This window comes from Ranitomeya variabilis, chromosome 3 (assembly GCF_051348905.1).
Source record: "Ranitomeya variabilis isolate aRanVar5 chromosome 3, aRanVar5.hap1, whole genome shotgun sequence".
Taxonomy (NCBI): domain Eukaryota; kingdom Metazoa; phylum Chordata; class Amphibia; order Anura; family Dendrobatidae; genus Ranitomeya; species Ranitomeya variabilis.
In genome coordinates this window covers 198,905,446-198,929,844 of record NC_135234.1, presented here as the reverse complement: position 1 = coordinate 198,929,844, position 24,399 = coordinate 198,905,446, and the positions used below count along the sequence as shown (strand labels likewise).

The window sequence follows — 24,399 nt, the reverse complement described above, 5'->3', positions numbered from 1 at the left end:
GTGACGGACCTGAGTGGGGGCTGGATTTGTGTGTGATAAGTTAGGGGTTTTAGAAGTATCATTTTGGGATACATAATATTTTTTGATTGTTTCTAGTATAAGGCTGGGATCACATTCTCGTGTTCTACGCTGAGCAACTACATCGCGATTTCCATGTAAATCCCAGAAAAATGTGATTCAGACGAAGCCCGTGATGGAACCACCCACCATAATGCGTCAGATTGAAATACTTTGCAGACTGCATGGCATCTGTACCGGTGGTATGCACATAACTGTGACTATATCACTAGAATCAGCATGACTACATGAATACAGCACCAGAACAACCATCAGTTTCGTGCAAGCTGTATTTGTGGCACGACGAAGGCAAAAACCATCAGACGTATCCCTTTATTTATAATGAGGGTCTTTTTAGTTTTCATTACGGTATTTGCCAAATGCTAGACATCTTAACTGAAAACAAATGACCCCGATTATAGAGGTAGGAACCTCAGCACCACAAAAAAAAATACACTGTAGGTCTTGCTGCAGCGAAAAATTATTCTGATCCAGCAAGGAGTCAAAACCAGATGTGATCCAACGTGTCAAGCGGGAGCGGTCCTTGTCAAGGACATCTGTTGCGGGTTCGGGTAAGCAACATGTAGTAGTGCAATAAAGTAAATCATAGGATCTCACGTCATTCATTGTTATCCTGAAGGGTATCAGGTTAGTAGATAGCTATTGTTATTTATATTGGGAATTTGTAAACATTGGAAAATAAAAATTGGTAAAATAATTAAAAAATGAAGTTTATGATAACTGTCACATTGGGCACATAGTGGAAAGCTCACCAAGCCGACCGCGCTCATGGGACCCTCCATGCAGTTTGGCATCAAAACGTAACGTTTTGTACAAATTTATAACATTGATTCACTCTCCCCCATCATCACCCTGGTGGGTGTTATTGTGCTACATGGAGTAGACCCCACTATCGGTCTGACAGAAGGGGCTCGTCTTCCCTGTAATGTGTGTGCACGTGACACAAACAGTACAGGAGGCGCTGCATTCCCCTAAGGGGCCACTAGAGGGCACAGTATAAAACAATATTATCATGATAGAACGAAATTGATAAAACGCAGCAGACATGGTTCTCACATAAGCGTCGGCTCCACCGTGGTATAAACCCCCCAGAATATAACTTCATAATGAATCATCTGGAAGTTGCCAGGTTAAAACATGGCCGTCCGAATACACAACGTTATTGTAGCCATGTAAATGACATCAGGGAGATGCCGCCAATCAGAGCGCTTGTTTGTGACTTCCGGTGACTGGAGGCGGAAGTTGCTGGGCCGGTGGAGCGCCGGCCGGGCAGGTTTGACAGGTGAGTGTCGGTGGGCGGCAGCAGCGCTCTGTGTGACTGGTGTGCTGTCCTCCGGGCTCAGGGGCAGTGATGCCGGGCCGCTCGTGGCTATTGATCGTCCTGTGCTGCCATCAGAGCTCTGCCTACAGGTGAGGTACTGGTGGGACTGCCGCCTGCACAGTAGCTGGCTCTACTTCCTTAAAGGGGTTGTCCGCCTTTTAAAGACAATTATTGTACTTGAATTAATGTATAAGGGGCTAAGATTATTTTTTTTTTACAATTGGGTCTCATTAAAGAGCTGCACCTTTTGCCTTCTATGGCCCCTGCATTGCCTATCGCTGGCTGCAGAATGGGTTAACTGTGAATCTGTCAGCGAGCTCATTGTGGCAGTCCGATGGGAGAGAATCCAGCAGCACTTATTGGATGCGGCACCTCCATCAGCCTTCTGGTGGTCTGCACTTCATAGGGATCAGTGGGCTTGGTAATGGAGATGGTGCCCAGTCATATGCAGGATCAGCCGCTGCTCCCTCTGGTCTGTCCTGCACCCGGGGGGCTGTGGTTAGTGTCCTCCAGCGTCTGTCGATGGTTTTCTTATGCGCATGTTGTGTCTCTTGGTATTCCTGTATATAATTAGGGGCACATCACTCATGTATTGGCCCTTTTCTTTCTCAGTGGCACTGACATGTGAACACGGTGAAGCAAAGTTCTCATTTATCCACAGGTGATAACGTATTGTTCGTGGGGTCCGACAACCACTGAGACATCACAGATCGGCACAGCATCTTTCTCCCCATTACTTTGGACAGTGCACGTGCTCAATGAGATTTCCGAGCTCTGAAGTCTTATATATATATCTGGCACCCCCATAAAGCATGAATGGAGCAGTGATCACACAGCCACACCGTCCCAACAGGGGTAAAAGTGCAGATCTGGGGGAACCCAGCGGTCAGATCCCACAGATCTAGAAGTTATCACCTATCCTAATGTGTGACATCCCTTGGGAAGGGGTTAAATACCATTTATTTAAAAAAAAAAAAAAAAAAAAGCTCAGCATCCCGGCCATGTTTTGCTTTCTAAGGCTACGTTCACATTTGCGTTGTTGGGCGCAGCGTCGGCGACACAACCAACAACGCATGTACACAACGCAGCGTTTTGCGACGCATGCGTTGTCATAAGATCCTACAGATCGGGACTTTCGGCGCAGGGAAAACGCTACAAGTAGCGTCCCCTGCGCCCTGTCTTGTGCGTCTATATGACGCATGCGTCGTAAAACGCAGTACAACGCATACCTGCGCATGTCCAGGCGCCCCCCATGTTAAAGATAGGGACACATGCGTCGGTATGCGTCGACCAACGCAAATGTGAACGTAGCCTAACATCCCCACGAGAGAATCAGGCCAATTATGGTTGTCAGAGTGTGGTCGCTCAGATGTGGAGAAGATGGAGTAAAAAAAAATCTAAATGTTGTCAGTCTATGGAAATCGGACTGTAAGTCAACTATTAGATCAAACTCAAACATGCTGCATTTTTGTCCCCTGGACCAGCTCTGTCCTAGAAAAAACATTGGACTCGTCCTCACAGAGTAACATTGGTCTGGGTGCAATATGATGTTTTGTCGGATCACACTTGGACTGATGATCTGGTCGTCTGCACGAGTCCTAAAGCACCAACGGCTTTAACTCCCCAACGCTCCATCACAGGCCGCTCTGTGGTGCTCCAGTCAGCGGATTCCCACCCAGCCACTTGCCTCAGCAGTCAGGTGACTACAGACCAGGAGCACATGGCTTCCAGTCCTGGCAGAGACCACCCGGAGCGGCCTGCAACCACCGGGGATAAAGGCATTTGTTACCTTACGAAGTAATCTGCCTTTATCCCCTGTAATGGATGGTGTTCTAGTCTTCAGTGGACTTTCATGTCACAGGCTTTGGCTGCTTGTGGACCCTGGAGAGTGCAGTGATTGACAGAGGTCTGTGCAGTGTTTCTACAGAACATGTAGCTATGTCCACAGTCAGCAAAGTAACTGGAATAGTATTTTCTCCATCGAGTATAAGCCTGAGGCTTTCCAGAGCTAATCCCTGCCATACATAGCAAAGCATCCGCTGCTTATATACCATGTATAATATATAATCAGTGGCTTGCAAAAGTATGCACCCCCCCTTGGCATATTATCTATTTTGTTGCGTTACATCCTGTGATTAAATGTTTTTGTAATCTGATTTTGTGTGTGATGCGTCAGCACTTAATAGTTTTAAGTTGGTGAAGTGAGAAAAATATAGGCATACATTAAATTAACTAAAAATTGGCATGTGCATATGTATTCACCCTTTTGTTATAAAGCCCCTAAAAATTTCTGGTGCAAGCAATTACCTACATAAGTCACATGCTTAGTGACAGGAAGTGCACCTGTGTGCAATCTGTGTCACATGGTCTGTCAGTATATACACACCTTTTCTGAAAGGCTGCAACACGTAAGGCTACTTTCACACTTCCGTCTTCTGGGCTCCGTCGCAATCCGTCGTTATGGGCAAAAAACGGATTTTGCAAATGTGCTTGCAGGGTGCGTTTTTTGCCAATAGACTTGTATTAGCGACGGATCGCAACGGATGGGCACACGTCGCATCCATCGTGCGACGGATCCATCGTGTTTTGGCGGACGCGACGCGCAAAAAAACGTTCAATGTAACTTTTTTTTGTGCGACGTGACCGTCATTTCCGACCGCGCATGTGCGGCAGGAAGTCCGCCCCCTCCTCCCCGCTCATCACAATGGGCAGCGGATGCATTGTAAAATTGCATCCGCCGCCCACGTTGTGCTAAATTTAGCACAACGTCCGTCGGTACGTCGAGCTGACAGTTTGCGACGGCCCCGTACCGACGGAAGTGTGAAAGTAGCCTAAGGGGCAAAGTAGTGAAGTACAAGTCGGGGTTGGGTAAAAAAAAAAGATATCCCATTCTCGGATGATCCCCCATTTGATGAGCAGCATCAAATCCATTATTGTCAAATGGAAAGAACATGGTACCGCAGCAAACCTGCCAAGAAAGGGCCGCCAATCAAAATTCTCAGCCCAGGCAAGGAGGGCATTAATCAGAGAGGCAGCACAGAGACCATAGGTCTCATAGGAGCTTCAGAGTTCCCAAGCAGAGACTGAAGTATCTGTGCATACGACCACAATAAGCCCTACACTCCATAGAGGAGGCCTTTATGGAAGAGTGGGAAGAATACAACCTTTACTTACACACAAAAATTGTAAGGCTCATTTTGAGTTTGCCAAAAGATATGTGAGAGACTCCCCAAATGTATGGAGGATGGTGCTGTGGTCAGGTGAGACCAAAATTAAACTTTTTGGCCACCAATGTAAATGTTATGTCTGGTAATAAACCAACACAGCTCATCAGAGAACACCATCCCCACAGTAAAACATGATGGTGGCAGCATCATGCTTTGGGGATGTTTTCGGCAGCAGGGACAGGGAAAATGGTCCAAGTCGAGGGCAAGATGGATGGTGAAAACTACAGGGATATTCTTGAGCAAAATCTGTTTCAGTCTGTCCGTGATTTCAGACTGGGACGGAGGTTCACCTTTCAACAAGACAATGACCCAAAGCATACTGGTAAATCAACACTCGAGTGGTTTACGGGGAAACATGTAAATGCTTTGGAGGGGCCTAGTCAAAACTCAGACCTTAATCCAATTGAGAATCTGTGGTCAGACTTTACTAGAGGAAACCATCTAACTTGAAGAAGCTGGAGCAGTTTTACCTGGAGGAATGGGCAAAAATCCCAGTGGCAAGACGTGGAAAGCTCATAGAGACTTATACAAAGTGACTTGTAGCTGTAATTGCTGCAAAATGAGGCTCTACACAGTACTGACTTTAAGGGGGTGAATAGTTATGCACACTGAAGTTTTCAGTTATTTTGTCCTATTTGTTGTTTGGACATTTGGTTTTCTTTTTATTGTGAAACACAGTTGTAGGCATGTTCTTTACATGAACTGATGCAAACTCTCAAAAAAGGTGAAAATTCTAGGTTGTGAGGTAGGTAGCAAAACACGAAAATACTTTCGTAAGCCACTGTATGTATGCACAATATATAAACGGTTACTTTGTCTGTAGATATATTTGAGGTTTGGAAGAACTCTGCTTAGAAGAACCCATGGCTGCTGTTTATTGGCACAAGTTTAGAGGAGGCAGAGTTTTTATAAATCTGGGAAATTTTCATCACCTGGCCTTTCCTAACGAAGATGGTGAACAAGCCATAACAGGCTGACTAAGGTCTGAAACCTTGGTCATAGTTATCTAACAATGTTTTTAACCATACATGCAAATAGTTACACCAAATAAAGCCATGGGAATCCGACTGCTGACTATGGACATGCCTGTGTGTTCTGTTGGACATGGAGGTGTGAGATATCTACTATATAATTATCTAAGGGTCACTTCCGTCCTTCTGTCTGTCCTTCTGTCTGTCCTTCTGTCTGTCCTTCTGTCTGTCCTTCTGTCTGTCCGTCACGGATATTCATTCGCTGATTGGTCTCGGCAGCTGCCTGTCATGGCTGCCGCGACCAATCAGCGACGGCCACAGTCCGATTAGTCCCTCCCTACTCCCCTGCAGTCAGTGCCCGCTCCATACTCCCCGCAGTCACCACTCACACGGGGTTGATGCCAGCGGTAACGGACCGCGTTATGCCGCGGGTAACTCACTCCGTTACCGCCGCTATTAACCCTGTGTGACCAAGTTTTTACTATTGACGATGCCTACGCAGGGTCAATAGTAAAAGGATCTAATGTTAAAAATAATTTAAAAAAAATACAAAATTATTATATACTCACCTTTCCCGCTCCTCGCGACGCTCCGGTGACCTCTCCATGAAAGCGGCAGGTTCTGGTGCCAACGATGGTACGGGAGAAGGACCTGCCATGACGTCACGGTCATGTGACCGCGACGTCATCACACCCTGGGACCGGAAGCTGCCGCCTGCACCGCGCACAGGCGACAGAACTACAAGACGCCCTCGGATCGGAAGGTGAGTATGTTTATTTTTTAACCTGTGACATATGTGGCTGGGCAATATACTACGTGGCTCTGTGCTGTATACTACATCACTGGGCAATATACTACATGGCTGGGCAATATACTACGTGGCTGTGCAATATACTACGTCACTGGGCAATATACTACGTGGGCTGGGCAATATACTACGTGGGCTGGGCAATATACTACGTGGGCTGGGCAATATACTACGTGGGCTGGACAATATACTACGTGGGCTGGGCAATATACTACGTGGGCTGGGCAATATACTACGTGGACATGCATATTCTAGAATACCCGATGCGTTAGAATCGGGCCACCATCTAGTATGTATATAGGTGTATAGAATATATTCCACAGAGATTTATTTCTAATACTTTTCAGTTGCAGCCATGGCGTGCACCATTGACAAGATCTTACAGGACGCCAAGACTCTGTTAGAGAGACTTAAGGATCATGACAACGCTGCAGAATCCCTAATTGAACAGTCCAGCTCGCTACATAAGCATGTTGAAGCCATGAAGGAGGTTGGAACGACTCTGCCAGAAAAGGTAGGTACTGTGTTTCAAAAGAATATTCCAGTTGGTAGCGTTTATCAGCAGGAATATCAGTGGGTCTCACTGTTGGGCTGATGGAGATCACTAGTGTGGGAGATCCTAGTCCCTCTAGTGTGTTGAATATAAAGTACATTTTGGCTATTTCTTTTCTTAACTATTCCCCTACTTGTTTTTCAGTACCAAGAAGACTTGGCAGAAATAAAGGACACATCAAAATACAAACCTCATGTGCTATTATGTCAGGAAAACACTCAGATTAGAGACCTACAGCAAGAAAATAAAGGTGAATATGAGCTGAGGCCTGGAGACGGCTGAGGCCTCTATACCAAAAACCTCAGTAAGGCCATGTGCACACGTTCAGTATTTTTCGCATTTTTTTCGCGTTTTTTCGCTATAAAAACGCGAAAAAACCGCTTACATATGCCTCCCATTATTTTCAGTGTATTCCGCATTTTTTTGTGTAAATGTAGCCTTTTTTTCCGCGAAAAAATCGCATCGTGGAAAAAAAAAGCAACATGTTCATTAAAATGCGGAATTGCGGGGATTCCGCACACCTAGGAGTGCATTGATCCGCTTACTTCCCACACGGGGCTGTGCACACCATGCGGGAAGTAAGCAGATTATGTGCGGTTGGTACCCAGGGTGGAGGAGAGGAGACTGGGCACCATATAATTGGTCAAAAAAAAAAAGAATTAAAATAAAAAATAGTCCTATACTCACCTTCGATGTCTTCCCGCCTCTCCGCTGCATGCTGCCGCTTCGGTTCCTATAGCTGATGTGCGGTGAAGGACCTGCGATGACGTCACGGTCTTGTGATTGGTCGAGACCGCTCACGTGACCGCGACATCATGGAAGGTCCTGAACCACACCGGCATCTATAGGAACGGACGCCTGCAGGTGAGTATAACCATTTTTTTAATTATTTTTAAGCATTCTATCTTTTACTATAGATGCTGCATAAGCAGCATCTATATTAATAAGTTGGTCACACTTGTCAATGTTTGACAAGTGTGACCAACCTGTCAGTCAGTTTTCCAAGCGATGCTACAGATCCCTTGGAAAACTTTAGCATTCTGCAAGCTAATTACGCTTGCAGAATGCTAAAAAAACGCGAAAAAAACGCAGAAAAAAAAAATGCGGATTTCATGCAGAAAATTTCCGGTTTTCTTCAGGAAATTTCTGCAAGAAATCCAGACGTGTGCACATACCCTAAAAGGGACAATGTGCTTTTTATTACCTGCTAAGATAACAAAATATTTGGGGTGCACACACAGACTGCTATAGAAAGCTTCACTACAGGTAAATCGAACCACCCCCGGGTTAGCCCCTCCTTATTGAGAATTTGGGTAAAAAATGATACCATTCGTTAGATCTTTGTTAGATTCGGTTTGATCAACCAAAACTAACGTTAGATCTCCCCTACAAAATGAGATATTTACTATATTTTTCAGGGGAGGCTAACCCGTAGCTAACCCCCCCTACTTTGAAACTTGACGTCTTTTAGATGGATTCTGATGGATATTTGTTAGATCCGGTTTGATCAGCAAAAAATAACGTTAGATCTCCTTTCGTTCCCAAGATATTGGGGGTGTTAGCTATGGGTTAGCCCCCCCTACATTGAAATTTGCCGCTTTTTTTATGGATTCTGATATATTCGTTAGATCCGTTTGAGCAGCGGCCTCTTCGGCGGGGGCCAGTTGTGGGCAGCTTCAGGACTTCACTGGCGATGTGTCGTGGCGGGGAAGGGGGGCAGTGTGCTACGATGATTGTGAAGAGGCGGGCCTGTAGGCATCACGGGGGACGAGAATGACTCACTGACCGAACTTTCAGATTGTCCCACTCACTCACTACCTCCTCACTTCACTCTCTCTCTGTTGGTCTCCCCCAACGATTATCTATCCGAATCCATCCAAAAAACGTCAACTTTCAAAGTAAGTAAGGGGGGGGGGGGTGCTAACCCCCCACCTGACACCCCCAATATCTCGGGAACGAAAGGAGATCTAACTTTTTTTGGCTGATCAAACCGGATCTAACGAATATCTATCAGAATCCATCCAAAAACGGCAAATTTCAAAGTAGGGGGGTTAGCTACTGGTTAGCTCCCCCTGAAAAAGATCGTAAATATCTCATTTTGTAGGGGAGCTCTAACATTAGTTTTGGTTGATCAAACCAGATCTAACAAAGATCTAACAAATGGAATCATTTTTTACCCAAATTCTGAATAAGGGGGGGCTAACCCGGGGGTGGTGTAAATCGACCTGTTACAATGACCGATTTTACTAGGACATCCAGAAAGTCCAATTATCTTCATGCTGCCACTAGAATCCATCTTCTGATCAGTCACTGGGACCACTAGAGCCGGCGTTTGTCCTTTTCTGGATACTTCATAGCAAGAATGATTGTTTCAATGTTAGCATTTATTTTTAGGAAATCTGTTTTCCCATGGAATTGATGGTATGTTAGTCAAGTGTTGGTCTGATCTTCTTGATCTTCAACACACACTCTAGAATAGGGGTCTGCCGTTCTCACTGTTACATTTTGCCACTAGCAGGACTGGGATGGGAGATGGCTGGGGAGTCTGTGGGACGTAGTCACATCTCCAACGATATGTTACATTCTAGACATAATGTATTTTCATCTTTTTCAGAGCTCTGGTTGTCTTTGGAGGAACATCAGTATGCACTAGAACTGATAATGAGCAAATACAGGAGGCAGATGCTACAGCTAATAGCAAATAAAAAGCCTGTCCCGCCAGAGCCAGTGCTGGGAGCTCATGAGACCTACTCCTCGGTAAGTCCTACATATCCTCATGTTGTATTGTTACTTAAACTGAATCTGTCAGCAGGTTTTCATTATGAGATCTGAGAGCAGCATGGTGTAGTGGCAGAGACTCTGATTCCAGTGATGTGTCACTTGCTGGTCTGTATGCTGTCATTTTCATATAATCACTGTATTCTCTGCTACTCCTATCTAGCAGTCCCCTGTATAAAGCAGCTCACACACTGTACATTGATAGACAGCTGCTAAGTGGGGGTGGGATTACACAGAGCATTTGACTAGGAGGCATAAGACACCTAGTCCTGGAGTGATCATCTCCTGATGATAAAAGCATTGATATTGAAACAGCAATATACCGCCTAATAAGGGACACATCACTGGAAACAGGGTCTCAGACCCTAAATTATACTCCTCTCAAAAGATTTCATGGAAAAAACCTGTCAACAAATTCCCTTTAAACTGTAAAATTCAAAGTGCTAAACGGCTGCCTGTCCAGATAAAAACTTTAGAAATGTGCTTGAAGAGAATCTGTCAGCACATGTGAGCGATCCAACCTATCAATATGGGCATACAGGTTGTAGACTGCTGAGGAGCGTGATCCCTGTATGTCTCATTCCAGATGCCTTGTTGTGAACTCTTCAGAGAGGAAGAGGACTTGAACTCTATAGCGCCACCTGTTGGAAGCAGCAATCCTACAAGTCACTATCGACTGTCTTACTAGTCTTACAATATGACTTGGGATAAAAGCCAAATCAGAATCTCTGTTTGCAGACAGTGTTTTGGCTTATTGTCCTTCGTCAGTGCAAAGTATGAGAACTGGCATAAATCATCTTTTATCACTTTCTATAAATGACCTTTTCCAGGCAATGGGGTGTCCTCTGCCTCCTCACTTCTTTATACCATCTTTCTCCCCCCACATCGTCACTGTGTCCCTGTGACGTCCGGTACACATCTGGAAATCCCGCACCTGCACCTTCTGACTGCTGTCGCCCCTCCTTACTGTTCCGCCCTTCTGTGGCTTCTTTTTTGTTCTGCACAGGTCCCGGAGAGTCACTGTAACTTCTGGAATTTTGTAAATCTGGATATCCGCAGGGTTTTCTAGGGTTAGCATCAGTGGGCACTTACCAATAGGGCACAATAGGAGAACAGGGTCAGCCGCCGTTGAGCGGGGGCGCCATTCTCGTGGGGGTGTAAATAGGGTGCCAACCTCCGCAGACAGGCAGGCATACAGACCAGGGTTTATTTATAGGGTTTTTCTTTGTATTTGTTGTATGTCCCGTTTTTAAAGGTTATATTAAAAGTTACATTTTATTAATATTTCTCTAGTCACCTTCCACGACGGCATATGGAGGTTGTCTCTTTGCCCTAATGGGGAACAGGAAACAGAGAGGTTAAAAGGACCTCCTACCTCCCACTTGCCAGTGTCTTTCCTGTTCCCCTTGGGACAAGGAGAAGTTTTTTTCATATGCTGTAGTGGCCGGTGAACTGCAGTGTTTTTAACAGGTTTTACCTGCTTAGCCGGGCAGCTGGTGTCGCTCCGTGCCTCCCCTTATGCTGCTCCCGTCGTCCTGTACTCCAGGTACCTCGGGACCCCCTCCAGGCCTTCCTGCGCCCCCACGAGGGTAAAGCAGGCCTGGATCCCCAGCCGGGATCCTCTTTGAGCTTCCCGGCTTCTTCCCCTCCATGCGGCTCGGCTCGGCGTTCCGGAAGTGACGTCAGCGTCGCGCGCGCGTGCGTCACTTCCGGTTTTCATATGCTCCCTGAAGCCGGTACTTCCGGGTTTCGCGGGCCGGCGTTGTCGGAGCAATGGCGTCCCACACATGGATACCGGAGGGGGAGGGGGAGATTCGGCCGCTGGAGGCAGGTGCTGGGAGTGCTCTCCATAAAAGCCTGCTGAACCACCACTGAGGTAAGACCAAAATTCTTCAGTATGGACGGTTCCTTATGCCCTGCGTCTGCAGAGCCCAGCGCTGCCCCTGCTACTGTGAGTACGCAGGGACGGGATCCGGGAGGTAGTTCCCTTAGGGGGTTTAGCTCCTCACTCCTCTCTCCCTCTTTATTTTAGGGAGAAAGGTCTACCCCTAAAGCTAACTATAGGAAGAAGTGCCCGGTCTGTGCTGCTAAATTCCCTCCTAAATGGGATAAAAAGCTCTGTCAGCCATGCACTGACAAGATAATTAAAGCGGAGCAACCATCGCTACTAGATGAGATTCGCTCTCTCGTTAAACAGGAGGTACAATCTTCCTTGGCAGCTTTCACACCTCCACCTCCGCCACCACACTCCCCAGCTAATAAAAGGAAGATACAGGTCATTGAATCGGACTCTGATTCAGACCACTCTCAAACTTCATCTGTTGGCTGGGAAGATCCTGCATCCCCTAAAGCTGAGGTCAGGAAATACCTCTTTTCCTCAGAGTATATTGAGGACCTGGTCTCTGCTGTACGTAACACGATGGGACTTGAAGAGGAGCCTGTACCTCAGTCCATACAGGATCATATGTTCGGTGGGCTCAGATCGGAGAAGAAAACAGGGTTTCCCGTTCACGCTAATGTGGTTAACATGATTGAGTAAGAATGGGAACTCCCTGAAAAGCGCTTTAGCATGTCTTCAGAGATGAAACATAGATTTCCTCTAGAAGGTGATTTTGTCAAACATGACATTCCCAAAGTTGACGTGCAAGTAGCCAGAGTCGCCAAAAAAACAGCACTCCCTTTTGAGGACTCTTCAAAATTGAGAGATCCTATGGACAGGAAGATTGAGAGTCTCCTGAAGAAGTCTTGGGAATCCTCTACGTCTGTCCTGAAGGCTAATATCGCCTCTACCTGCGTAGCCAGGGCCCTCTCCTGTTGGCTAGAAAAACTGGAGTCTCACATATCGCAGGGTACCCCTAGAGGTGAAATGTTAGATTCACTTCCTATACTACTTAGAGCTACTGGTTTCCTAGCGGATGCTTCCCTGGAATCCGTTAGGATTGCTGCCAGGTCTCTAGTACTCTCCAACTCTGCCAGAAGGGCTCTCTGGCTCAAACTATGGAGTGGCGATATCACCTCTAAAGCTAAATTGTGCGCCATTCCCTTTAAAGGAGACTATGTGTTTGGCCCAGCATTAGACGACATTCTTGACAAAGCGACTGACAAGAAAAAGGCGCTCCCGGAGCAAAAGCAACCGAAAAAACGTTTTTTCCGTGCCCCAATGTCGCAGTCCTCTCAACCGAGGGGTAAAGGCAAGACCGGCAGGTGGAGCTATGCAAAAGGGAGAGGGAAAAATATTTTTGTCCCTCAACAACAACAGCAGCAGCAGTCATCCCAACAAGATAAACAATGACTCCGACCCGGTGGGGGGAAGACTCTCAAAATATGTGGATCAGTGGGAAAACATCACCAGTTCCCACTGGGTCCTCAATGTTATCAAGCAGGGCCTTTTGATCGAGTTAATTTCTCCCCCCCCTCAGGGTCTAAAAATTACTTCCCTTCCGGCAAGACATCACAATTTGTTAACTTTGGGTCTCAGAGATCTTCTGAGATCAAACGTGATTTCCCCGGTTCCACAGTCAGAACAAGGTCTGGGACATTATTCCCGATTATTCCTGGTACCCAAACCATCGGGGGAAGTTCGGATTCTTATAAATTTAAAGGGTCTGAATCAGTACGTGAAATATCGAAGATTCAAGATGGAGTCTGTAAAATCAGCCATCCCTTTAATAAATCAACACTCCTTTATGGCAACTATCGATCTAAAGGATGCGTATTTCCACATTCCTATCCACCGGAGACACAGGAAATATCTCAGGTTTGCGATACAGGGAAATCACCAGGTGGAGCACTATCAGTTTGGAGTCCTCCCATTCGGCATTTCATCAGCCCCGAGGGTGTTCTCCAAAGTGATGGCAGAGGCAGTGTCCTTTATCCGGAGACAAGGGGTTTGTATAGTGCCCTATTTGGACGATCTGCTGATAGTAGCTCCCACCGAGGCAACCCTGATGTCCCATGTGTCAGCAACATTAGAGATACTGAAATCTCTGGGTTGGATTCCGAATATAAAGAAATCTCAGCTTCAACCCTCAAAAACCAGAAAGTTTTTAGGAGTGGTTCTGGACTCGGTAAAACAAATGTCCTTTCTTCCAGACGATCACAGACTACCATTAGTAGTAAAGATCAGGAAATACAAGGAGATGAGATCTCCTACACTCCGAGACGGAATGTCGCTGTTAGGCTCCATGACAGCCTGCATTCAGTCGGTGGCTTGGGCTCAAGCCCACTCAAGAATTCTTCAAACCCATGTCTTAGACAATTGGGATGGTCGTCCCAGCTCACTGACCAAAAGGATTCGCACACCAGGTCGGGTGAAAGCATCCTTAACCTGATGGATGAGATCGAAAAATCTTCTCAGAGGTGTGAGTTGGGTTCAGTCCCCAATAACTACAATCAAGACAGATGCCAGCAAGAGGGTCTGGGGAGCCATGATAAATCATGTTCCCTATCACGGTCTCTGGAACCAAACGATCAGAGGGAGATCTTCGAATTTCCGGGAACTCAAAGCGGTGGAATAAGCCCTCTTAGCAGCAGATCGTCAGATTTCTGGCCAACACGTTCTGATTCACTCAGACAACATGACCACGGTGGCTCATATCAAACACCAGGGCAGCACAAAATTCGCCAGCCTAAAGAAGGTCTCTGCCCGAATCTTTGCTTGGGCCGAAAATCACTTGCTGTCCCTGACGGCAACTCACCTAAAAGGTACTGCCAATATTCAGGCAGATTATCTGAGCCGGCGAGATATCCACCCGGGCGAATGGAGTCTGGATCCTCAAACGTTCAATCTTTTAGTAAGCAGGTGGGGTCTCCCGGATGTCGACCTCTTTGCCTCCCATCAAAATGCAAAAGTCGAAACATTTTTTTCCCTGAACCCAACAGGCAATCCCAGAGCAGTGGATGCTCTAGTTCAAGATTGGCACTTTCATCTGGCCTACGCATTCCCACCAATCCCAATCCTTGCAAAGGTGCTGAGGAAAATTCGGATGGAAGGGACTCCAACTATTCTGATTGCTCCTTTTTGGCCCAAAAGAAGTTGGTTCAACTTGATCATCCAACTACAAGTGGACGGGCCGGTTATGTTACCAATAAAAGACAATCTCCTCTCTCAGGGGCCAGTTCTCCACTCAGACCCTCAGAAATGGAATTTAGCGGCGTGGTTTCTGAAGCCCAGGTTTTGAGAGCAAAGGGGCTATCAATCCCTGTCATAGCCACCTTACAAAAATCCAGGAAGCCAGTAACAAACGCCATTTACAATAAAATTTGGAAAAAGTTTTCATCTTTTTGCCTACCTATTCTTCCAGAACCTCTCAGGCCGGATATACCTAAGATATTAGATTTCTTACAGAAAGGCTTGGAAATGGGCCTGAAACCCAGTACCCTGAAGGTCCAGATTTCTGCGCTCAGTTCTATGTTCGATCAAGATCTAGCAGGCCATCGCTGGATCAAAAGATTCATGACCTCAGCAATCAGAATGAACCCTAGGCAACAAATCATAGTTCCTCCATGGGATCTTAACATTGTACTTCAAGGTCTTACGGGTCCACCCTTTGAACCTCTGTCTTCCTGTTCCCCACAAAATCTTGCTTACAAAACTGTTTTTTTGGTGGCTATAACTTCAGCCAGAAGAGTGGGTGAATTACAGGCCTTATCAATAAGAGAACCTTATTTACTGGTTAGAGATGACTCAATAATACTCCGTTTGGATCCTTCTTTCCTTCCTAAAGTGGTCTCTGAATTTCATCGTTCTCAAGAAATCGTTCTACCTACCTTTTGCAACAAACCTGCAAACTCAGAGGAAAGGAAATTTAACACTCTGGACGTTCGTCGTATCCTGCTTCATTACCTGGATCAAACTCGAGATCTTAGAATTGATCATAACCTTTTTGTCCATTCCTCAGGACAAAATAAGGGGAAAAAGGTAGCCAAAAATACCATTGCTACATGGATTAAAAAAGCTATAACAGAATCCTACCTTGCTCAAAATAAAATTCCTCCGGTAGGGATCAAGGCCCACTCAACCAGATCTACGTCAGTTTCCTGGGCAGAAAGAGCAGGCGCATCTCCGGAGCAGATCTGCAGGGCAGCTACATGGTCCTCACTTCACACCTTCTCCAAACATTATAGGTTGGATGTGTTATCCAATAAGGATTTGGTCTTCGGCCGCAAGGTTCTTCAGGCCGTTGTCCCTCCCTAGTATCAAATTAGTTGGTATTCCTCCATATGCCGTCGTGGAAGGTGACTAGAGAAAATAGAATTATTCTTACCGTTAATTCGGTTTCTAGGAACCTTCCACGACGGCGCTAATTCCCGCCCTCTATATATTCCTGGATTAATTCTGGGATTCAGAAGGTAAACCGGTGCTATGGTCTCAGTTGTAAGTCACTGGCAAGTGGGAGGTGGGAGGGCCTTTTAACCTCTGTTTCCTGTTCCCCATTAGGGCAAAGAGACAACCTCCATATGCCGTCGTGGAAGGTTCCTAGAAACCGAATTAACGGTAAGAATAATTCTATTTTTTTCTTGGGGTTTTTTCTCATGTGAGCATTCTATGTAATACCCCTTTATTACAGGAAAGGAGCGCATCCCGGTGTTGGCACATCACTGGTTACGTGCTGGATGGGGGGCCGGGAGACCGCCTCAGTGATGTAACCTAAGTCATATCCCTTCTCTCACGGCTCATGAAGAGTATATTAATAAGTTTTGTTAATTACTTTTCTAATACTCTTTTTGTAATTTAAACCTCCATTTGAAGAGCCACACCTTTTTTACTTTTCTGCTGTCATAGCTTATATGAGCGCTTGCTGTTGGCGGGGTGAGTGTCAGTTTTTGTTGGTGCCACCTTGAGGTACATAGGGCTCCATGATCACTTACTATTCCATTTTATTTTTTTTGAGGGTAGGAGAGAGGGAGTGAGATTGCAAAGCAATGAACAAAGCTAATTTTGTACTTTCTTTAACATACAATTTTTACATAACATTATACATATATTTGTGAACTTTTTTTAAGCTTTTTATGTTTTTGTGTGCCATAAATTGCATTAAAGATTTAACCCCATGTAAATAAGTTTTTATGTGTCTTGCGCACGGTTAATGTAATGGTACTGTGTTACAATGAACTTGTATTCCCAGTTGACAGCTACTTCTTCCACCCATCATTATTAGGCACGCTCGTCCAGCTTCATGTTCATCTCACTAAGGAAAAGGGAATAAACCGCTGATGGATACGTTTCTTGCACAAAGCATCAACCTTGCTCGATCTTTCTTTCCCTGACATCTGCCATTGTAGGAGGGTATATCCGCCCCATACACATTAGATTGCCATCTGATCTCGCCAAAATTACCGGGATTAGCTATGTTTTCCCTAAGATGTTTGGGTATCTTATATTATTTTTATTATCTTTGTAACATAGTAATTGTTTTTTTATTATTTATTTTGTGTTAAAGGGAATCTTTCATCAAGTTTCTGCTACCCATCTGAGAGCAGCACAATGTAGGGGCAGATACCCTGATTCCAGCAATGTGTCACTTACTGGCTGTCATTTTGTATCCCTGCAAATGTACCAGTTCTCTGAATGCTGCGTCTCTGTATAACCCTGCTCTCATCACGGATTGGCAGCTTTCTGTGTACACTGTGCATAGGCAGAAAGCTGCCAATCGGTGCTAGAGGCGGGGTTATACAGAGCTCATGACTATGGATGACTACCTGGCAGCAGGTTTACTAGTCCTTTAGTGATAATCTTCTGCTGATAAAACCGTGATTTTATCAAAAGTACAGCAAGCAGCCTGGCAAGTGACACATTGTTGGAATCAGGGCTTCTGTTTCTAAATTATGCTGATTTTTAGATTAGGGGTGAAAAAAACCTGGTGACAGATTTCCATTAAGTGTTTTAATAAATTGATTAAAAAATGTCCCGGAGTTCTATGGCATATACAATCCAAAATGGACTGCACAGGCACATATCTGGGTTATACTTCATGTGTCCACTGTTTATTACGTGATTTAATCCTGAATCCGGTCTATTTTATTCCTACTGTACACTAAACCTATAAACCACATGCACCATATTTTATATGAAGAAAGTAGTTACTCAGCGTGTATTATATCATTAGGGGATGTTTTCTCTTAATTTCAGGCTCACGTAGTGTGAAATGTAGCTGTTGATCAAGCCTTAAGATCAGCCATGAGTTCTGCATGTGGCGATATAATGTCTGTTGCAGATTTCCGCTATTGTGGGTGAAATCTGCAGCAAAAATCCGCAACATTCGGCATTCTGCAGCTCTAAGTACTTGTGCCGTACCTGGAATCGGCTGCATGTTTCGCAGTATTTTATTGAACTGTTGCACAAATTATTTATTTTTTTAATCTAAATGAATAAATGCAAAATGCCGCTAATACAGATATGTGAGGTTGTGTTTAATTGTGAACTATCTTATACTTTTGTTAAAGGAAGTAGAAAGTTATATTGACAGAATCTGTTCCATGGGGGAAGTGATGAAAAAAGCCATTCAAGTAGATGAGGAGCATGCCTATAATATTCAGGAGAGACTCGCCCAATTAGAGGTAAGACCTGAGCGGCGCTGAGGTCCCAACTAAATAACGTGCAAAGAAATGCAGCACGGTTACAGACCACTGAAGTCTGTGTTCATGGGACACAGCCATATTAGAGCACGTGTACTGTTATGTGTAATGAAATAACCAGTTTGTGTGTTGTATACCAATCTGCTATGACATTAAAACAATTTACAGGTAAAGTCATTGATTCTGTTTAGGGGTGACATATATACAGTCATGGCTGAAATTATTGGCACCCTTGAAATTGTTCCAGTAAATTAAATATTTCTCCCAGAAAATTATTGCAATTACATATGTTTATTTCATTTTGTGTGTATTGGAATAACACAGAAAAATAGCAAATTAGACATCATTTCACGCAAAACCCCGAAAATGGGCTGGACAAAATTGTTGGCACCCTCAACATTTGGTTGCACAAGCTTTCGAATAAATAACTGCACTTTTTACAATCATCAATAATTCCATCTCTCTACTGGAATTTTGGACCACTCTTCTCTTCCGTGTCTCTCATATTCAGAGGGCGCCTTCTCCCAACAGAAATTTTAAGATCTCTCCACAGGTGTTCAATGGTATTTAGATCCGTACTCATTGCTGCCACTTAAACTCTACAGTGCTTTGTTTCCATCAATTTCTGGGTGCATCTTGAAGTATGTTTGGGGTCATAGTACTGCTGGAAGACCCATGACCTAAGGTGCAAACCCAGCTTTCTGACACTGAGCACTACATTGTGACCCAAAATCCTTTTGGTAATCTTCAGATTTCATGATGTCTTGCACAGTCAAGGCATTCAGTGCCACAGGCAGCAAAACAACCCCAAAACATCTTTGAACCTCCACTATATTTGACTTTACATACTTTTTTCTTTTCTTTGTAGGCCTCATTCCGTTTTCAGTAAACAATAGAATGATGTGCTTTACCAAAAAGCTTTTCTTTCTTGGTCTCTTCTGTCCAGAAGACTCTTTCCCAGAAGGATTTTGGCTTACGTACATTTTGGCAAACTACAGTCTAGCATTTTTATGTCTGTGTCAGCAGTGCGGTCCTCCTGGAACTCCTGCCATAGCCTTTCATTTTATTCAAATGTCGACAGATAGTTAGCACTGACACTGATGCACTCTGAGCCTAGAGGACAGCTTGAATTTCTTTGGAACTTGGTTGGGGCTGCATATCCACCATCCGAACTATCCTGCGTTGTAACCTTTCATGAATATTTCTCCGCTGTCCACGTCCAGGGGGATTAGCTACAGTGCCTTGAGTTGTTGTCAAGTTTTTGATTATGTTGTGCACTGTCGACAAAGGAACATCAAGAACTCTAGAGGTGAACTTGTAACGTTGAGATTGAGCAAAATTGTTGAAGAATATCAACAAACACACACAATGCAAAGATTGACTCAACTTCTCCCCTTTTTTATCTGGTTTCAGGTGTGATTTTTATATTGCCCATACATGTTACTTGCCACAGGTGAGCTTGTACAAGCATCACATGCTTGAAACAAAGTTGTTGACCCAGAATTCTGGAAAGGTGCCAACAATTGCCTGATCCATTTTGGGAGTTTTACATGAAATCATATCCAACTTGCTATTTTTTCTCTTTTTTTTGTGTTGTTCCAATACACACAAAGAAAAAAAACGTGTATAACAAAACATGTGTAATTGCAATAATTTTATGGGAGAAATACTTAATTTTCTGGAACAATTTCAAAGGTGCCAACACTTTCAGCTATGACTGTAAAGGTACCTTCACACTAAACGATATCGCTAGCGATCCGTGACGTTGCAGCGTCCTGGATAGCGATATCGTTGAGTTTGACAGGCAGCAGCGATCAGGATCCTGCTGTGCCATCGTTGGTCGGAGCAGAAAGGCCAGAACTTTATTTCGTCTCTGGATCTCCCGTAGACATCGCTGAATCGGCGTGTGTGACACCGATCCAGCGATGTCTTCACTGGTAACCAGGGTAAACATCGGGTTACTAAGCGCAGGGCCTCGCTTAGTAACCCGATGTTTACCCTGGTTACCAGCGTAAACGTAAAAAAACCAAACACTACATACTTACATTCCGATGTCTGTCCCCCGGCGTCCGCTTCCCTGCACTGTGTAAGCGCCGGCCGGCCGGAAAGCAGATTACAGCGGTGACGTCACCGCTGTGCTTTCCGGCTGGCGCTTACACAGTGCAGAGAAGCACAGCGCCGGGGGACAGACACCGGAATGTAAGTACCGTATTTTTCGGACTATAAGACGCACCGGACTATAAGGCGCACCCAGGTTTTAGAGGTGGAAAATAGGGAAAAAAAATATTTGAAGCAAAAAAATGTGGTAAAATATTTAATAACATAAATAACATACTATTATATGTGGTGTTATTACATATAATAGTATGTTATTATGTTGGAAGCTGCGGGACCAGTGTGGTGTCTGTACAGTACTATATGAAGATGCTGGAGGGTGAGTATAAGAATGGGGGCACAGGGCTGATATTGAAAGCACCACTCCAGCACTGCAAAATAGCACTGGAGTGCTGCTTTAAAATGCCATGGGAGAACTATAACTCCCAGCATGTCCTGCAGATCCTATGACATGCTGGGAGTTATAGTTCACCACAGGAGTGGCAGAGTGCTTTATTGTGTATTGTAAAGACTAACCTCTTATTTGTGGCAGCCAGCCAGCCACTGTGGTGAGGTAAAAGCATCCCATGACTGCACACAGAGCCCTCCCTCTTGTTGCCTTTCCACAGCACAGGTTTTAAGGAAGCCTGCAGATTCTAGTGGAGAGCCTGAGGACCTGTGATGATGTCAAGAAGAGGGAGGGCTCTGAGCTGCCATGTGATGCTCCAGCCCGCCCACTCCTGACATCACACAGGTCCTGTTTGTGCACAGCACTCGGCATCCAGGCATGGCAGGCAGGTATGCAGCGATCTCCTCACTCCTGGCCCCTGCTGCTGCTGCTGCCTCCTCCCCCGGACACATGGATCTCCCCAGCTGCTGCAGCAATCAGCGCTGAGGAAGCCATGTGTGTCCCTGCTTAAGTGCAGTATTCATTTGCTGCTCCCCGCTCAGCTGATCGGTGGGCGGGGAGCCGCTAATGAATATTCACTGCACTTAATCATCGGGACCACATGGTTTTCCCAGCGCTGATTCCAGGCAGCGGGGACATCCTGAAGTGGGATAACCGTGCGATCCCACTCACTGCTGCCCCCCTCCCCACATGCTACATCCGTACCATAAGACGCACCCACACTTTCCTCCCAAATTTGGAGGAAAAAAAGTGCGCCTTATGGTCGGAAAAATACGGTATGTAGTGTTTGTTTTTTTTACGTTTACGCTGGTAACCAGGGTAAACATCGGGTTACTAAGCGCGGCCCTGCGCTTAGTAACCCGATGTTTACCCTGGTTACCAGGGGACTTCGCATGGTTGGTCGCTGGATAGCTGTCTGTGTGACAGCTCTCCAGCGACCACACAGCGACGCTGCAGCGATCGGGATCGTTGTCTAGATCGCTGCAGCGTCGCTAAATGTGACGGTACCTTAAGATAGCATGTGAATAGTCAGATCTTGATATTGATGTGTTCATAGCAGGAAAAATGGGCAAGTGTAAGGATCTAATTAGTGGCGAGACTGGGTCATAGATACTAACCACTGGTGTACTAGATATACTATCAAGATGTTTTTCTTATATGCAAGTGAGCTGTTCAGGACTATGGGCTGGACACAGATCTACATGAGTCTGTCTCCATACCTTATTTTAAAATGAAAGGGGGAGTTACCAGTGTGAGGCATGGAACTAACACAGAACAGTAGAACTGAACTTTGTCTCATAACAAACATGTTAACAGATCCAGCTCTCACAGCTCTATTGTATTGCAATAATATTACATCCCTGTTCTCTCTGTGAGATGGGAGCTGAAGACAAGAGGAACCTGCAGATATATTCGTTATAACCACACACAGCTTTGCAGTGAGATCAGGAAAGCAGAGAGTGGCCATTACCCATCACACTGGTAAAGCTCCCTTTTATTTATAATAATCTCTGAAGGCAGATTCTTAGGAGGGTTGATGGTACTGACAGATTCCCTTTTTAAAGAGAATCTGTCACCCCATTTTAGGCCTATAAGCTAAGACCACCGCCATCAGAGGCTTATCTACAGCATTCTATAATTCTGTAGATAAGCCCCCGATGTAACCTGAAAGATAAGAAAAACAAGTTAGATTATACTCGGGGTGGTCCCGCTGCGGTCCGGTCCGATGGGCGTCGCGGTCCGGGTCCAGCGCCTCCCAACTTCATGCCATGATGTCCTCTTCCTTGCTTCCTGTCGCGGCTCCGGCGCAGGCGTACTTTGTCTGCCCTGTTGAGGGCAGCGTAAAGTACTGCAGTGCGCAGGAGCCGGGCCTCTTTGACCTTTGCCTGCGCACTGCAGTACTTTGCTGTGCCCTCAACAGGACAAAGTATGCCTGCACAGGAGCCGCGGCAGGAAGCAAAGAAGAGGACGTCATCATAAGAAGATGGGAGGTGCTGTACCCGACCGCGACGCCCATCGGACCGAACCGGGACCTCCCTGGGTGAGTATAATCCAACTGGTTTTTTTTTATCTTTCAGGTTACATCGGGGGCTTATCTACAGCATTATAGAATGCTCTAGATAAGCCCCTGATGGTGGTGGTCTTAGCTTATAGGTCTAAAATGGGGTGACAGATTCCCTTTAAAAGGGAATCTGTCAGTACCATCAACCCTCCTAAGAATCTGCGTCAGAGCTTATTTTAAATAAAATTAAATGTTTGGCCACGTCAGAGGTGTATTGAGCGCTTATACTTTGAGCAGTCATTCTTTGCTGACCGTCCCTGTAAAAGATTTGCCTTTAATATTTTGGTGTCAGATGCCAAGGACCTTTTCAGAGATTTTATCCATACCTTGACTGGTTAGAAATGTTTTGGCGACACTCTGGGAGCCTACACAATTTATGGGTGATGTTGATCGCCCATTCATGTTATTTGACACTTCTATATGTCATGCAGTGGGTCAGGGTATGTGGGACATGCTCAGGATCTGCTCCACACAGGACCCTTCTCGGCTGTGTAAAAATGACAATATCTTTAAACATTTACGTATAAATATAATGTAATTTTGTGTACATGTATTATATGCACTAGGGGTTATGACATGTTTTGTATAATACTGTTGATTTTTTTTCCTTTTTTTTTTTTTAATATTGTCAGCTGGAGAACAAGGAGCTTCGAGCGGTTCTGTCGGTGAGCAAGGAGTCTTTACATTCTGGTAAAAATGAAGAATGGAGCTCACCAGAGAAATCACAGTGATCTCTTCCAGATTGTAAGACATTCATCTAAATGTTTGGCTGGACCTTCAGAAGTGATGCAAGAAGGCTGTCCCTGATCCTACACGTATATATAAGCTTGCACCAGTAAGACTGGGCCACTGCCTTGAAAGTGAATGTTTTGTACTGACGAGTGGGAGGAGATGAAGAAATTGCTTGTTTATGTGAACGCCAGAAAGTGACTTCCGGCGTACGTCTTGGACTTAGAGCACGGTGACAATGACAAGAATAGAGGTTTTATTTAAATATATGCAGAAAGAGAGAAGTCTAGCTATAAATAAAAGATACTACGAGTTGTTTGTTATTACTGTCAGTCCATAACCACATTTCTTCCTCTTTGACCATACTTCTAATATGGCTGCTTACTTTGGCCCCTGATCATCATTTCCATTTTTCTTTTTTCTGTATTTTGGTATTTATTGCTGTTTTTTTGTGCCAGATTCTTCAAAATGGCACATGCTGTTTATGAATTTTGTGCAAAGACCATAATGGTTTATTTTTGTCTTGAAGTTTTATTTTTAGCACAGTTTTTAACTCGCACATTTCACTAACTAATGCAAAGATTGTGCTGAAATATCTGGCATATATAATCATTCCAGACGGGGCTAGAGTACATTTGTGTTAAAGCTTGCAAAGAATTAGGTGAAAATATCTGGAAATCCTAAACTCTTCATTCAGTGGCAAACATAGAAAAACAAGGAGACACATAAAATAGACTTTAAAAAATGTAAAAACTGAAAGCTGAATACTGAGCAAACATAAAAAGGCCACAA

At 44.9% G+C, this 24,399-nt stretch overlaps 1 protein-coding gene across 2 annotated transcripts; it reads left to right on the top strand.

The window, feature by feature from the left end:
• Positions 1 to 1,237: 1,237 nt before the first annotated feature.
• SIKE1 (suppressor of IKBKE 1) lies at positions 1,238 to 23,930 on the top strand. Of its 2 annotated transcripts, none has more exons than XM_077294980.1 (6): positions 1,238 to 1,360; positions 6,753 to 6,919; positions 7,103 to 7,208; positions 9,573 to 9,715; positions 18,182 to 18,295; positions 23,511 to 23,930. In XM_077294980.1, exons 1-6 carry the CDS (start codon positions 1,255 to 1,257, stop codon positions 23,607 to 23,609), a joined length of 735 nt encoding a protein of 244 aa, XP_077151095.1. In that variant the 5' UTR covers positions 1,238 to 1,254; the 3' UTR covers positions 23,610 to 23,930. The 2 variants fall into 2 exon arrangements, with proteins under 2 accessions (XP_077151095.1, XP_077151096.1); XM_077294981.1 differs by having other exon boundaries at positions 1,323 to 1,488.
• Positions 23,931 to 24,399: the final 469 nt, after the last annotated feature.